General features: G+C 48.1%; 1 protein-coding gene across 6 annotated transcripts in view; it reads right to left on the reverse strand.

The window, feature by feature from the left end:
- Window positions 1–1,163: 1,163 nt before the first annotated feature.
- Ptpn3 (protein tyrosine phosphatase, non-receptor type 3) overlaps window positions 1,164–15,210 on the reverse strand; it is a 118,898-nt gene continuing 104,851 nt past the window's right edge. For all 6 annotated transcript variants that reach the window (XM_017593736.3, XM_001059757.6, NM_001100754.1 and 3 more), the window contains 4 exons: window positions 9,256–9,384; window positions 8,101–8,246; window positions 7,423–7,558; window positions 1,164–4,895 (listed from right to left, as the gene is read on the reverse strand). In XM_017593736.3, coding sequence (XP_017449225.1) covers window positions 4,818–4,895; window positions 7,423–7,558; window positions 8,101–8,246; window positions 9,256–9,384 — 489 coding nt within the window. In that variant the 3' untranslated portion in view covers window positions 1,164–4,817. The remainder of the gene's footprint in view (window positions 4,896–7,422; window positions 7,559–8,100; window positions 8,247–9,255; window positions 9,385–15,210) is intronic.

Consider the following 15,210-nt stretch of genomic DNA (forward strand, 5'->3'; position numbering starts at 1 on the left):
TCCTAGGACAACTGGGACTGGCACACAGAGAAACCCTGTCTTGGAAAAAGAACTCCACACACATCAAAAGAAGCCTGAAAAAATATCACTAAGTAATTTTCTTTTAGTCATATGACATGATGAGATTTAGTTTATGTTGTTCTCATGGGAAGAAGAGACTACACGGGGCCAAAGGGTTCATTGTTCCTCAAATTCTTTCTCAAAAAGAGACCACATGAAATTTAGTTATGTATGTTTTTTTCTTTCCTTAAAAAATAAAAAGGAAGACAGTCTCACCTGTTTCTGGCTGTCCTGGAACTCACTGTGTGGACCAGGTTGGCATTGAATTCACAGAGATTTGCTCACCCCTGCTTCCTGACCGTTGGGATTAAAGGCATTGGTCACCACACCCAGCCCTTATAACATTTTTCCAACATTTGATCTGGGGATTAAGACCTCAGGGTTGGGTTGGGGATTTAGCTCAGTGGTAGAGCGCTTGCCTAGGAAGCGCAAGGCCCTGGGTTCGGTCCCCAGCTCCAAAAAAAAAAAAAAAAAAAAAAAGACCTCAGGGTTGGCAGCAAGTGCTAGTAATTACTGAGCCATCTCACCAAGGTCTCCTGTCGTCCTAGCTGCCCTTGAACTTGCTATGTAGAGAAGAAACACTGACCTCCTGATCTGTCTTCTTCTACTTCCCCGATTGACACCAGAGCCTTGTGCACGCTCTGCAAGCACTCTTACCAACTGAGCTTACACCCCTAGCCCCAGCCTATGGTTTCTTGGCATAAATACTACCTCCTTGGACAAGATGTGGCCCGGGATTAAGGATACAGGTCTTGCTTTTCTCCTTCCCTTCTGGTTATGCTGTCAAGCACCTGAACGTGCCTGGAGATCAAGGGAGAAGCCTTATTCTGAGGGTGGGAGAGCAAGTTGGGGTAACCTGGAACCCTGTTGATCACCGAGTCACTCGGTATCCCTGAAGGACGAATGGAAGGGCTTTGTGCAAACTATGGCTGCTCTTACAATAGCAGAACCCAATTCTGGTCTAAAATTGACCACTCAAAGTCAATGCTAAGGCCAAATACTGCGTGAGAAATCAACCAGAGGGAGGGTGAGACGGGTGGACAGAATTCCAGGTGATAGGGGTACAAATCAGACATAGAAATAAAAACGTGGACAGACAATAATAGTGTTGCATAGCTCGGACGCTTTTATATTGATCAAGTTGTTTTTCAGTAGAGTCCCTGACAACAAGTCAGAATGAAAAACATTCCAAATTTACAGGAACACATATTGCTGATTGACTAAAGATAACTTTACAAAACTATGGCTTAGCACAGTCCTGTGGTTGCTCCAGTGGTACGAGAGCTATCAAGCAAGCGACATTGCTATTCTCAGTCTTCGGGGTTTGATTGCTCAGGCTGAGCTCACAAGGGACTTGGCCGTCTTTTCTAGGTCTGCTCTAGGATGACAGGTGAAGAACCAGGAGGGTGGTGATCTCTACCTTTGCAATTCCACAGTGATAAGGGCTGAGAAAACCAATCTCTTGGGGACAAGTCACAGACCGACCGGGTGTTTCTCTGTGCCAGCTCTTCAGATCGGGTTAAGGTTGAATCTTGTTTCCCTGAAATATACCTGTGACTGACCTCATCTGTTCTACCCAGTCATCAGCACTTCTCAACACAAGCAAACAGAAACTGGCTGAGGGGCTGAGGGCTGACGCCCAGGCCCAGGTCTGGACTACGTCCCATTAATTCTTCCCTGCTGATGCTGCCTCCCGGTTGCCTTGGGAGGATGAAGAGGCTACTTACTCCCCCCCACCCCCCATCGTAACTTTGAAGGATAAAGGCATGCAGGGGGGAGGGGGAGAGGGTCAATCAAGAGCACAGCATTGAGAGAACCTCACAAGTCTTGGAGGCACATTTAAGTCCCAAGGCACCCTGGAAAGTACAAATACCGCTACACGCTGGAGATCCACCCACCCTGCCTCCCCACCACTAAATGAACTTCACTTAATTTTTCTCTCTGGAAAATCAACACACCACGCATGGGTTCTGGAGAGTGGTACCAGCAGGGAACCCACCCGGATGAAGGAAGTACACTGGGGTGTCTAATCTGCTCTTTGGGAAGGTGCTGGAATGTAGGATATAAATACCTTCTCCATTCACAACCAGCCAAATTTTCCAGGCAAAATATTTAGCCTTGCTCCTGATGCAATTCTTAGGATGAAACATAGCTTCTTAAAAGCAACCGTGAAGTGTGGGATGCAGGAAAATGGGAGCTCGGAGCTTTTGTTTTTAAGTGGTAATAATGACCCAGTTTACCTGGGCATTCTGCTCCTTGGGGTCATTTTCTTGTCTTGTCCTTCTCAAGATCCCACGGATTTTGTTTCTGGCAATGACTGCTGTGTCTGAACTGCTGGCCCCATACAATGGCAGAGGGGGGAGGGGAAGGGAAAGAAGGAGAGAGAGAGAGAGGGAGGGAGGGAGAGGGAGAAAGGGAGGGAAGGAGGAGGAGGAGGAGGGAGAGAGAGCGAGCGAGCGCAGTTGCAGCTTTTTCAAGCTTCACAGAATATTATGTAAGTCTAACAGCAGCATTTTCATGACCACACTCAACAACTTGTTTCCAGAAAAATAATAAAACAATCTCCAAGGACATTCAGACTCTGCAAGTGGTTTGCCCACAGGGTGGTGATAAACATTTCTATCAAACAATGATGATTTGTTAAACAGCCTGGTACCACTGAAATGCACCCAGCACCCTCTCTACTCCTCCTCTTTTCGGTGCTTTACTGAGAGCGTTCTCAGAATCCAGGCTGAGAAAAGGTATCAGTCCTCTGTCTTCTGTGCTCCCCACTCCTCCCCCCAACACTGTTCTATGAAATCCCGGTGGGTTTCACTTGTCTGATGCACTTAGGGTCAACCAAAGAAGTCAACCTTCCTAGGACTTCAGTGGCACTGGTTTATAAATTCCAGAGGGTGGAAATTAGTTTTCATAGTGTGATCTAATTCTTGAGTGCCCTCAAGTCCCAAGTGTTGGTTCTCTTTATTGGACACAGAAAGAGGCACAGATCCCAAGTTCCTAGACTGAGGGCTCCCTGATGTTGAGTGGCATAGAGAACCAAATTCCAGTTTCTCATTGTACAGGGCACTGGGCACCTTCCACTCATGTCACTGAGCATTAAGATGTGCATGGGTAAAAAGACAGGCAGGGGAAGTAGACACATAAACTGAGCCTGCAAATAAAGAACGTTTAACAACCTGGCATCCTTTCTACAGGTCCTTACCCATCTTGCAACTAGAAAATGCTTTAATTGGTCCCGTACCTGTTAAGTAAGTATCTATGTAGCTTCGTCTTCATACATGATAACGTTAAAGTATCCTTTTCCCTTAATACCATTAAGAAACCTGCTGACATTCTTCTCAATACATAAAAACGGCTATTTAAAAATACCACCTTAAAGCATTCATGTAATTTATTTTCCTTAAATAATTCGCTACAATCCTGCCACAAATTAAAAAAAAAATTAACATGGTATTCACAGAGCAGAATTCTTTAGGACAATCAAAATCCCAGAGTACTTAGAATAAATTAACATCAAATTGTGTTTATATTCAGATAGCCTGATTCTCTCCTCTGAAATGAAATGGAGACCATTGTAACCTAGGGTGAACGAACACACTTGTTCTTCTGTATAGACATGAATTCTTTACATAAACTCAACAATAATTTGAATCAAGTTAGGAATCCTGAGAAAGTCACCCACCTACAGGCATACAAAGACACACACAGACAGACACACACACAGAGACAGACAGACAGACAGACAGACAGACAGACACACACACACACACACACACACACACACACACACACACACACACACACACACACACGCACGCACCACTCTTGAGAAGCAGTGTTTCTCATGGCCACTTACTAGAAGGTCATTTCTCAGAAGGGTCTAAAATTCTGAATATTTGGATGCTATCATCCCCCCGCCCCCAAGAAAATCGTCTTGTTTCAAGTGTGAGAGCTTGAAGTAGCAGCAATCCAGAGATTCAGTAGTCGGCGATTCCAGTCATGGAGTCCGAGGATACAGTAGGGGGTGAGCAGAGGCTCGCCTGCTTCCAAAGCCTGAGACTCAGAATTATGCAGAGTCTGGTTCCCAGTCTCGGCTGAGAATTCACCTGAACATACATCATGAGACTGGTTCAGGCACTGGGCGTGATCCTGAAGAGAAGGAATTCGGGGTGGGGAAACGGGGTGCTTTGGGTGGCAGAAGGGGTAGAGATGAGGCAGAAGGAGGGAGGGAGGGCAGAATAGATCCTGTTTATCCTCCGGCCTGAAGTCCCTTGTGCCCTGCCTGTGTTACATTCATCTGAGTTTTCCCTGGTGTCAGGGGTAATGGACACCAATTGCCAAGCAAGTTCAGCCCTTGGAGTCCCACACAGAACAACACACAAAACACTTGAGCAACCACAAGCAGCCACGTTGTCTGGCTTCTGGTGGGAGGGGTGTCAACAGCACTGCTGGTGTCCCCTTTCACTGCTCAAGGATGGATGACGGGGGACGGTGATATGTAGGGAGAAACACAGTTCCCAACTGGAGATCCCCTGTTGCTTATCTCTGGGCCCAAAGGAGTCATAGCTGCATGCACATCTACATATCAGTTCTTATGTACAGGATATCTTTTCCACAGAAATTTAAAGTGCCTGGGTTCGGAGAAGCTCATCCCTTTCCCACAGTGACCAGCATCTCTGGAGGCCTCCAGGGGAATGTGCGTCCCCTTGTTCAGGAAGTCGCCCTAGGGAAGGAGGAATGACCACTTCACAGTTGTCCTAACTGGGATCCAACGTCTGGACTAAGCCTTCTTCATACACTCGAAGAATCGCTTCACACACAAACTTGTATTGGCTCTGGAAGAGAAGAGAAAGCTGTCAAGGCCAGAGCCCCAAGAGCTTTGTCTCACGCCATGCTTGAGAGGGTCTACGAAGCACTTATGTTATATTTACTCCCCATGTGCCAACTCTGGGCCTCCTGCTGGGCAAGACTGAGGTGAACTCAAGTCTTACAGACTGGGTGAGAGAGTGGGGTACCTCAGAGAACTGTGGGCAGAGTGGGAGCTGGCTGCTGAGCAAAGCAGTGAAGTTCGTGAGCTAAGCGCTCATCTTCCTCTGCTTGGTTACTAAAAACATAGCTGCTACAGTTCCCACTGTCATGCCTTCCTTACCAAGATAGACTGGCTCTCAAATGATGAGCACAGACAAACCCTTCCCCGTCTCTATTAGGTTCTTGGCCACAGTAATGAGAAAAATGACTAATTAAGCCCCTGACGTGGGAAACCCTGGCAACAAGGGACATCTGTTCTGAGGCATACATGTAAGGACCCCACTGCCCTGGCCTAGAGCACCTGGGCATGTGTAGGAGCTGGGAGTGGAGTGATGGCGGTTACGGACACAGGTGGGCTGCGGTTTGGGCATGGGATGGTGAATGTAGATTCTCTTTTTTCTTAAGGCAGGGAAAGATGCTATGTAGCTAGCCCTTCAGTATCCACTGGGGATTGCTTCTAAAACTCACTATAGACAGCCAGACCCTCCGTTGCTCCAATCTTTCTGTGAGTATCCTCCACATATCATCTTGTACACTTAAAAAAAAAATCACCTTTTTTGGCAAGGCCCAGTGGTACATCCCAGCACTGAGAGGTAGAGGCAGGTGGTGGATCTCTTGAGTTTCAGGACAGCCAGGACTACAGAGTTTAGACCCTGTCTTATGGGTATTAAAAAAAAAAATCACCTTGTGAAGCTGGGTGCAATGGCTCACATCTGAGCTGTAATCTTAGCATCCAGGAAGCTGAGGCAGGAGGATTGCCCTGAGTTCTACAGCAGTCTGGGCTACAGAATAAGACCCTGCCTAAATTCCACCCCCATTCCAAGTATTGCCAAAACCGAAAAGAAAAGCAAAAAAATTACCTCTAGATATTTCTAATAACTAGCACAGCAGGAACAATTATTCTATATTTTGTGGGGAGTAATAGCCCCACATCTTTAGATAAGCGATCCCTTGAATTCTTCCTTGATGTGGAGCCGCAGATACAGAAGGCTGACAAAGTCTTGCTCAGTTGCGCAGGTAGGCTTTAAGATTGTAATCCTCCTGCCTCAGCCCCTAGACTAGCTGGGATTAGTCCTGCACCAGCAGGCCTGGCTGAGGGGGTTCTGGGATTTTTAAACCAGCATTTATTTAGTCTTCTGTACTCAAAACCGTGCAGATGATGGCCATAAACAGAGGATTTGTTTTTTTTTTGTTTTTGTTTTTGTTTTCTTTCCCCTAGTTATCTGTGTGATGGTGGGAGGACAGCTTGCCTTTCTGGGGATCCAACTCAGGTTGGTAACAAGTATCCTCACTGACTAACTTATGTCTACGGCCTGAATTGGTTTTTCTCAACTGTATTTCCCTTGCACGAACTAAGGAGTCATGCTCTGTTAGGGAAATCTTACAATCTCTGTCTACCAGCTGGTCGGTGAGTTCTAACTGCTTAGAGCTGGTTAGAACACAGACGTCCTGTTCCTTGCTTTGATAACCCCTCTCACTGCCCTGCTTCCCCCAAACCCCCACAACTCTGGAGACTTCGTCAGGAGGCCACTTCTCTGTCTTTGCCAGCTCATTCCTAAATATCCTTTTAGAACATTCTTAGATACTCCTGGGACTTTGCCCATCATGACTGAGATTACAAACTAAGCCTTTTCTACGAGACGTCTACTATTTAGACAACCCTGTCTGCTGAATGAATTATCAAAGGCAGGATGGCTCCCATCTGCAAGGGGCGTAAACTGAGGCCTATAGAGGGATCCATGGGTTACCCGAAGGTTGTCAGTATAGGAGGAGGCCAACCATACCCTGCCCTTCTTGCAGCTCAAAATGACAAGCAGTTATTTCCTCCCAAGGACATGTGTCACATCAAGCACATTGGCACAACAGAGTAGGAGAGAGTCCACGTGAGGATACGTGAGTGACACTGCTTTCTTCTGATGGGTAATGACGGAATGTAAGTAGGGCTGCTCATGGGATAGATACATCAGAGGTAAACAGGATGCACAGCAGCTGGGCCTAGGCTTGGTGGTCACTGTGTCTCTGACAAGCTGTGCAACTCTGGGCACCTGACTCAGTTCCTTTGAACTCCGTTTTCTTCACACTATCCTTGGCTTATGGATGTTCCTCCGTGGGAGCTCAGGAAATGCAGATCTCTGCCCTTTCGTTGTTTAGACAGGGTCTCAGTATGTAACCCTAACTGGCCTGGACCGTTTTATATAGAGCATGAAGGCCTCACACTCAGAGATCCACCTGCCTCTGTCTTCTGTGCAGGAGTAAAGGCATATGTGCTACACCTAGTCAACCTCTATATTTCCTTATTACTACCATTTTATTTTAAACCGAGCTTTTACTTACTGATGTCTGCACCATCATGGCGCGCTGGTCTCTCATTTTCCGGACAATATCCAGTGGGTAAACAGGCAGGTTCCTCTCAATTAAGCACATGGCTGTTTCCATAGTGACCAATACACCTGTTCGACCTATTCCCGCACTAGGGAGGAGAAAGAAGCAGAGACTCAGGATCTGTCTGGGCATCTCGTCTGCGAGGCAGAGTTGAATCCCTAATCAAGGCCTGTGTTTACGCAGGGACAGCCCTGCTGTTGATTTCAAGAATAGAAAGCACACATTCAGGTGTGATCTTAAGCTCCTAAACAAAACAAAACAAAACAAAACAAAACAAAACAAAGCCAAACCAAACCAAACCAAACAAAGCCATCCCCACAGGTCCTAGGGCTGGGGACAAGAAAGCCATCCAGGAAGTGCGAAATCCACTTTCTCTGAATCATGCCTGCTGTCAAGGTCAGAAACTTCAGGACAGTGAGGCGTTGGTGAGGCTTCCCTTTTCTGCATCCTGCTGCACTTACACATTCATGACTTTGTTACATTCCAGATATTTTGAAATTGTTGGGAAAACAGCGTAGTTTTACAGGCGCATGTGACTTCGTGGGATAAGCGTGGGTTTGGTGCCTACCCATTTCTTCCCTTTCCCAAGGCGTAGAACCATTAAAGAGAGAACGCAGAGAGGCTCAGTACCTGCAGTGAACAAGGGCAGGCTCACCGCCTACCCGCAGGGACCTCACGTACTTCACAAACTCCAGGAAGTCTGAGGAGTCATCAGGCACGCCGTGGTCAGGCCACGCGACATATTGGAGATGGGTCACTGTGTGCTCTTCCCCGGTCTGTGGACGATATGGTCGCTGTGGTGAGTCATCAAGCCAATGGGCCCTGCCTTGGATACCAGCCAGGGTGGCCTTATCCTCAGTGTCCTCTTGTGTCCCTGCGCCCAGCTCTGTCATGGTCTCTGTCAACTCCCCTCAGGCTCCCTCCCTCCCAAAGCATCACTCTTGCCCCCAAGACGCTGTCTTCTTGACGTCTTTTGCCTCCGGAAGTTTCTGTCACTTGCTCCTATGCATCCCGCAGTCACAGTCACCCATGCTGGCTTTGTCTACTTGGACATTCTTCTGCATGGTGCTGAGGACCTAACCGCCAGCCTTGCTCATCTGGCTAAACACCCTCCTACCGCTGATCCCTACCCTCAGTGCACATACACATAAAATGAAGTTTACCATTTTAACTAATTTCAGAGGTAAGGTTTACTGGCATTAAGTGTAGTTACGATGATGCCCAACTCTCAGTGCTATCTCCTTCCACAACCTCCATTTTTATCACCCAAATATAAACTCTGTAGCCATTACAATGTAACTCCCCATTTCTCTCCCCCTTCTTCTAGCCAGAGCAAACACCATTATCCTCTCTGTGTCTGTGAATTTAGGTATTAGGATAGAGGTAATCTTAGTATTTATCCTTCTGACAGGCCTCTTTCGTTTGGCATAATGTCTTTTGGACATTATGGGATCCCATAGTGGGATTTGCACAAAATGTCCTCCATCTTTTGAGATTGACTACTACTTTATAAATAGTTTACCCATGTAGCTCTTGATGGGCAGACCCCAGGGATAGCTCTCCTGCTTGGCCACTGTGAATGGTGGAACCACACACACACACACACACACACACACACACACACACACACACACACACACACACACACGCAGGCTCTCTGTCAGCAAGAGTTTTGTTTACTGACCTACCTACCAAGGCGACATTGCAGCAAAGCTCAACACCAGACCCCTCGGGGACTACCGACTGTGCCTTCCCCTCCACCATGTCCCTCAGCGCCCTGCTCACCTCAGTGTTTGTAACAAGCATTTCTCGGGACACGTAAGCAATGGTACAGTCCTCTGCCTGACACTGGATGTGAAAGATGCCGTGGTCCATGATGTCAGGGGGATCTGGCCAGTACTGGTGACATTTGGTCTGTAAGAAACCAGAGAATACAAGTCGGGCTTTTCTGCAGGGCATAACCAGAGGCAGGGTAACTGCATAGCATCCAGTCACATCTGTCCAAAGAGACGTGACAGGAGAGGAGAAACTCAGAGGAGACTCACTTGTGCCCATGACCTGAAGGGAGTCAGCTTACCTTCTAGGGTTTGTTCACTGGGAGAGCAGCAGGCCTGAGTTCAGGGGCTACCTACACCTTGCCCAGGCTGACCCAGGCTCCTTGACCCTCTTTTCTGTTCTCAGCGCCCACCTCTCCCGGCTCAGTGATGCTCACCTTCCGCCCTACCTCTGTCAGGAGCCTTGGGACACAGCAGGTATCCCAGGCTTAGGTATCAGGGCTCCACTGGAAGGATTTCCTGCCCCGTTTATTGGCCGTTTGACTTCCAATAGCCCCTGACCTCCTTGAATCTCAGATTTTTCCAAACACTGACAGAGGCTGGAGAGGGTGCAGCGTGGGGTCACTTGTGCGTGGGGTCAACAGTGGACATCAAAACTCTTGCTGGGGGAGCTATAGCAACTGAATTAGGTTGGTCACGTTCCTCAAAAGTCCCGATTTTAAAACTCTCCAAGCTGAGACACTATCCTTTTATATGTGTATTGTGCCTTCTATGCCCTCCAATGCTTTTGTAGAAAACAGGGTCTGGGACCATAGACTCTGAAGTTGCCCTTCTGAGGGTGGTGAATGGGGCTGGAGAGATGGTTAAGAGCACTGACTGCTCTTCCAGAGGTCCTGAGTTCAAATCCCAGCAACAACATGGTGGCTCACAAACATCTGTATTGAGATCTGATGCCTTCTTCTGGTGTGTCTGAAGACGGCTACAGTGTACTCATATATAATAAATAAATATCTTAAGAGGGTGGTGAGCGGCTCAGTGGGTAAAAGCACTTGCTGTGTGAGCCTGATAATTAGTTTGACTCCCCAAACCCAGGTGGAGAGAACGGATTCCCATAAATACTTGTTTATTTCCACATGTGTGCTGTGCTCTAACACACTAAGTACACACACACACACACACACACACACACACACACACACACACACTCTCTGATAATAAAATAAAAATTGTAAAAATACTTTTTAAAAGGTGGGATAGGGAGATGGGCCAGAGGCTTAAAGAACTGGCTGTTCCTCCAGAGGACCAGGGTTCAATTGCCACCAACCACATGGCAGTTCACAACTATCGTTGTGCCAGGGGATAGGATCCCTTCTTCTGGCCTTCATGGGCACCAGGCACACACGAGTACATAGCCATGTATGCAGGCAAAATATTCATACACATAGAAAGAAAATTCTAACAAGTAAAAAAATGTAAAAAAGAAAATTCTCAGCGGAGGCAAGGCTTCCTATACAGCAAAGGTAGGATTCAGAACACTGGGCACTCAGTGGCTTGTCCTGGCCACGGAGCTGGGTGACAGCCTAGCATTCGTCCTGTGGTATGTCAGTGTCTCCCAATGTGGCGGCAGTGGCTTTCTGATATTACTGCCTTCCCATGTTCTATTTCCCCTTCCAAACTCTGCAGCTTCTTCCCATAAACCACAGTAGTTCCCGCTTCTGGATTCCACACCAAGTGGGAGTCTAAGTGGTCCAGAGTTACTCTGCCAAATTTTGACTCATTTAGTAATAACAATATTGTTATTACTATTGTTGTTGTTACTATACATTTCTCTGTGTTGGCCTAGCTGGCTCAAGCCACTTTCTTGCCTCTTGAATAGCTTGCACGGTGGGCATGTACAGCTAAAAGAAAAAAATGTTTCCCCTCAAATCTAGACTGGTTCCCATGTAAGCAAAAATGACATCTGTTTATAGCAGAGAGGTGATATTGCCAAGAGACACATGGAATTTGTTGGGGAAACAGCTTTCCAAGGCTTCTTTTCAAATGTCACCGTGAATATCTGAAATTAACGTATGCTGTGGGGGCTGGAATTAAAGGTCTATTGGAACAGTTTAGATTGGAAACCTCTCCTGGGGGGGAGTTAACTCTGACTCTCCAAGATTTAGGGGCTCTCTGTCTACAGGACTGGAGATGGAGTTGCTTGATGCAGACAGTATGCCTGTCTGTCCATCTAAACCTGCGTCTAGCTCATGTATACAGGAGGAGAAAATGGCTCCCCAGGCTCTCCAGGGTTCTACCATAGGATAGGTGGGTGACAATACTCCCCAAAGTGATTCCCTGTGCCAGGTAGAGTTACACAGGCCGGTGCTCCCTGAGTATCTTTACCGACAAGGAATCTGCCCAGGAGTCCATTTGGATCTAGACACACTGGGGATGCGTTGGAAGATTCAGAAAGTCCTGGCTCTCGAACCCAGTAAGTGTCGTGGGAGCCTGTTTCTCATGCCTGCTGGGGGAGGAGTGCGAAGGCCCCACATCTCTTGAATACTACCTGTTAAGCTCCGGGGGTGCTTTTCTGCACAGCGCTCATTTCTGGCTTGGGACCACTCCTTGAGGTAGGGACAGCGACTCTGGTAGTGACTTAACTGAGGCTTGGAGACTCAGAAGATTCACCCCATGTCAGGTCACAAGAACTATGGGGACAGAGCCCAGTTTTCATTCTAGGTTGATGCCTTCGAAGGGACAAGTACCCATCAAGGCTGTGAGAAGACCAGAGTACATCATGGGGAAGCAGGTTGTAGCCACTGTAGCTGGTTGGCTACAGGCAGATCTTGCCACAGGACTCAGAACACTGTCCCCACAAGGATTCAGTCCCAGACTGATGTGACTGCTCTGTTATTGCAGTCCCAGCCATCCAGTCACTCTGAGACAAGGGTTAGGGAAGGAAAAGTGACATTAAATGGCTTTGGAAAGGAAGCGCTTTAGGGGACCGAAGAGCATGCTGAAGGCTGAGATCCTGGTTCTGCTGCCCCAGGAAGACAGGCCGGATTGTGGGAGAGGTTGTGGGAGAGGAGAGCTGTGAGTCCAAGCAAGAAGGCTGTATCATCGGCACTTGATTTCTTGCTAACTTAGTTGGTCAACAAGCATCCCTGGGGAGGCTTGGATGAGTCAGAGCTGTCAGGGCATTATCTATCCTCTGGATGCTCTCCAATCCAGTTAAAGTAATGCAGGAAGAAAGGACAGGCACAGGCGGGGGCAGGGGAGGCAGGAGTGGACAGATGAGGCAAGGACAGATCATTCAGGCCAAAGGAAAAGGAGGCAGAATGTTGAGGGTCACTTGGGCACCTAGGGGACCACAGACCACTCAGCAGAGGTGCACAAAGGGTACAAGTGGGTCTGGGGACATGCACCATTTCGCTCTGTGCATCTGTGAGTCTTACAGGGCATGGACAGGAAATGCTGGACCAAACCCTCTGGCAAGGCCCAGCTGAAGAAAGTGTGGATGGACTAGCCTATGAAAACTCTGGACCAGTGTGAACTGCTGCTTTTGCTGTGGGAGATAAAGGTGAAGTTCTAGGAATAGGCAGGGGCAAGAGGGACACAGTGCGAGTTGTGTGCGCCTATGGCATTAAATAGTGAGTGGATGAACGGAAGAGAAAGGAGAGCTAAGACCTGCTCCAGATGGCTGGTGTCAGTGCTTAAGTAGAGGTGTGCCTGTGGCTCAGAGAGCTGGGCTGCATGTGTGCATGTGTGCAGGTTGGTTGGTGGCTTTGGGATCATCTTACAAAACGGCACTAGGTAGATGTGTCCAAGCAGAAAGGAAGCAGCTGGACTTGGGGTTAAACCTTCCACGAGGACATGGAAGGTCAGCCTTAGTTTTGTGAGACCATCTAAGGGCACCAGGAAACCGAACCAGACTCAGAAATCAGTTCCACAGGGAGGGAGCTGTCTAACCTCCACGTGCACATCCACAAACACATGCAGAGAGCAAGGGAGTTGCAAAGAGGTCTGTGCTACCCCAAACCTCTTCCTGTTAAGTCTCAGGGCAGTCGTGGGCTTCACTGCTTGCTACTCAGAGCAAATCCACTGCCTCTGGTCACTGAGACGGTGGAACTCTGGGGCCTAGCCCCTAGAAATTCATTCGATAGTCAGAACCACCCTAGAGATAGGCATTGTGCTTTGGGGTGATGTGGGGTCTGGAGCTTTACAGTCCTTTTCAAAGCCTGTACTTTAACTGACTGATGTGATGGAATGGAAGATTACACGTATTAGTCACGTGTGCATATAAAATATAGCTCCCCTCAAGGGGGAGGTATCTGATAGAAGGCACTATTTTTCCCGATGTAAGAAGAAACCCCCCAACAGAGAACTTAACCAAAGTAAGTTCAGAGGTCAGTGACCCTGTAGGCTGCAGACTGTCTGACCTCAGGTGATGAGGGACTCTTCAGCGGGGCTGGCTCCCTAAACACAGAGATTTTACAGACTCAGCCCAACACAGGAAGGGCATGGGACTCTAGTGTGTGCCTGCTGGGAGACCCACTTTCCTTCAGGCACCACATAGGGACAACAAACAGGATGTCCTGGAAAGTTCATCTTACATCAAAGGGGCAAAGCCATTCACCAGGCAAGGCTGATTCGGAAGTGGGCGTGGCCTGGGGCTGGAGGACAAAGGGCGCAGGTCACCTGAGAATCTGTAACAGGAGAGGGAAGCAGGCATCTGGGGCTTTAAAGAACCGGTTTCTAACTATTGATAAGTGACAGAGTAAGTTGCCAGGGCCAGAGAAGTGGAAGGGATGGGCAGGCCTCATGGGAACTCTCAAATGCGTGGAAGCCGGGTGGTGAGTTACAGTAAGAAGAAAAGGTTGGGAAATGGAGAAGCAGGCTGGGTCACAAGCAGGCTGGGTCATCAAGGAGACCTCAGACACAGTTGCAGCAGGGAGCTGGAAGGGCAGGCCCTAGAATCGCAGATGGATGAGGCAAGGTTTTCTCCAATTGTAGAAAGCTTTTTTTTTCCTCTGGAACAAGCAGATCAAGGGAAGTTGGGGTTGCCACCACGGCAGAGCATCTGTCACCTGCCATTCCTTCAGGGGCGCCCTGTTCTGAGAAGAATGACTATTTAGCTGGACCAGGGAGAGGGAACTATCAAACAGCAAGAAGCCTGACACCAGCAAGCCAGCGTTGGTGCTGAGTCACTGGGCAGATTCAGGTGTCAGCTCTGAGGAACTGCATCACCAGCTCAAAGACCTCAGGGGACCGCAGGGAGACAGCTCCTCAAACTGCTCCCGGGGAGCGTGAAGCCTGAGCACCGGAGTTCCAGACAGCACAGAATATCTGCGATCAATAACATACCAGACTCAGAGGCTGCCAGTTAGGGGGACAGATTCTTTTTCACGATAGTCAAGTAAGTGACTCACTGGGCCACCAAGAAAGCCTCCGCCTGGGTCTAAGGCCACTGGAACATTCCATCCTTAACACTTTTGATCTGTTTCCACAATACATAGAAGAAAACAAGATTACTGTTGCTGGCCTCAGGTGCAGGGCCCAGGCAAGGAGAACACTTGGGCTTTAACAACAATGTCGTCTACTTGTTTTGTTGGCTCACTGAGAAAAAGGCCTCAATGTAGCCAAGGCTGGCCTTGAACTCCCCATCCTTGTACTTCTGCCTCTCCAGTGCTGGGTTACAGGTGTCTGCCACTGTGTTTGGCTCTGTTTTCGCACTTTTTTGAGACTTCTACACGTATCTTCACCTTTGGCAAACGATACTAGATTTATGTGTAAGAAACATTAAGAAAATTGGGCTGGGGGTTGGGGATTTAGCTCAGCGGTAGAGTGCTTGCCTAGCAAGCACAAGGCCCTGGGTTCGATCCCCAGCTCCGAAAAGAAAAAAAAAAAAAAGAAAATTGGGCTGGAGAGATGGCTCAGTGGTTAAGAGCACTGACTGCTCTTCCAGAGGTCCTGAGTTCAATTCCCA

This window comes from Rattus norvegicus, chromosome 5 (genome assembly GCF_036323735.1).
Source record: "Rattus norvegicus strain BN/NHsdMcwi chromosome 5, GRCr8, whole genome shotgun sequence".
Classification (NCBI taxonomy): Eukaryota; Metazoa; Chordata; class Mammalia; order Rodentia; family Muridae; genus Rattus; species Rattus norvegicus.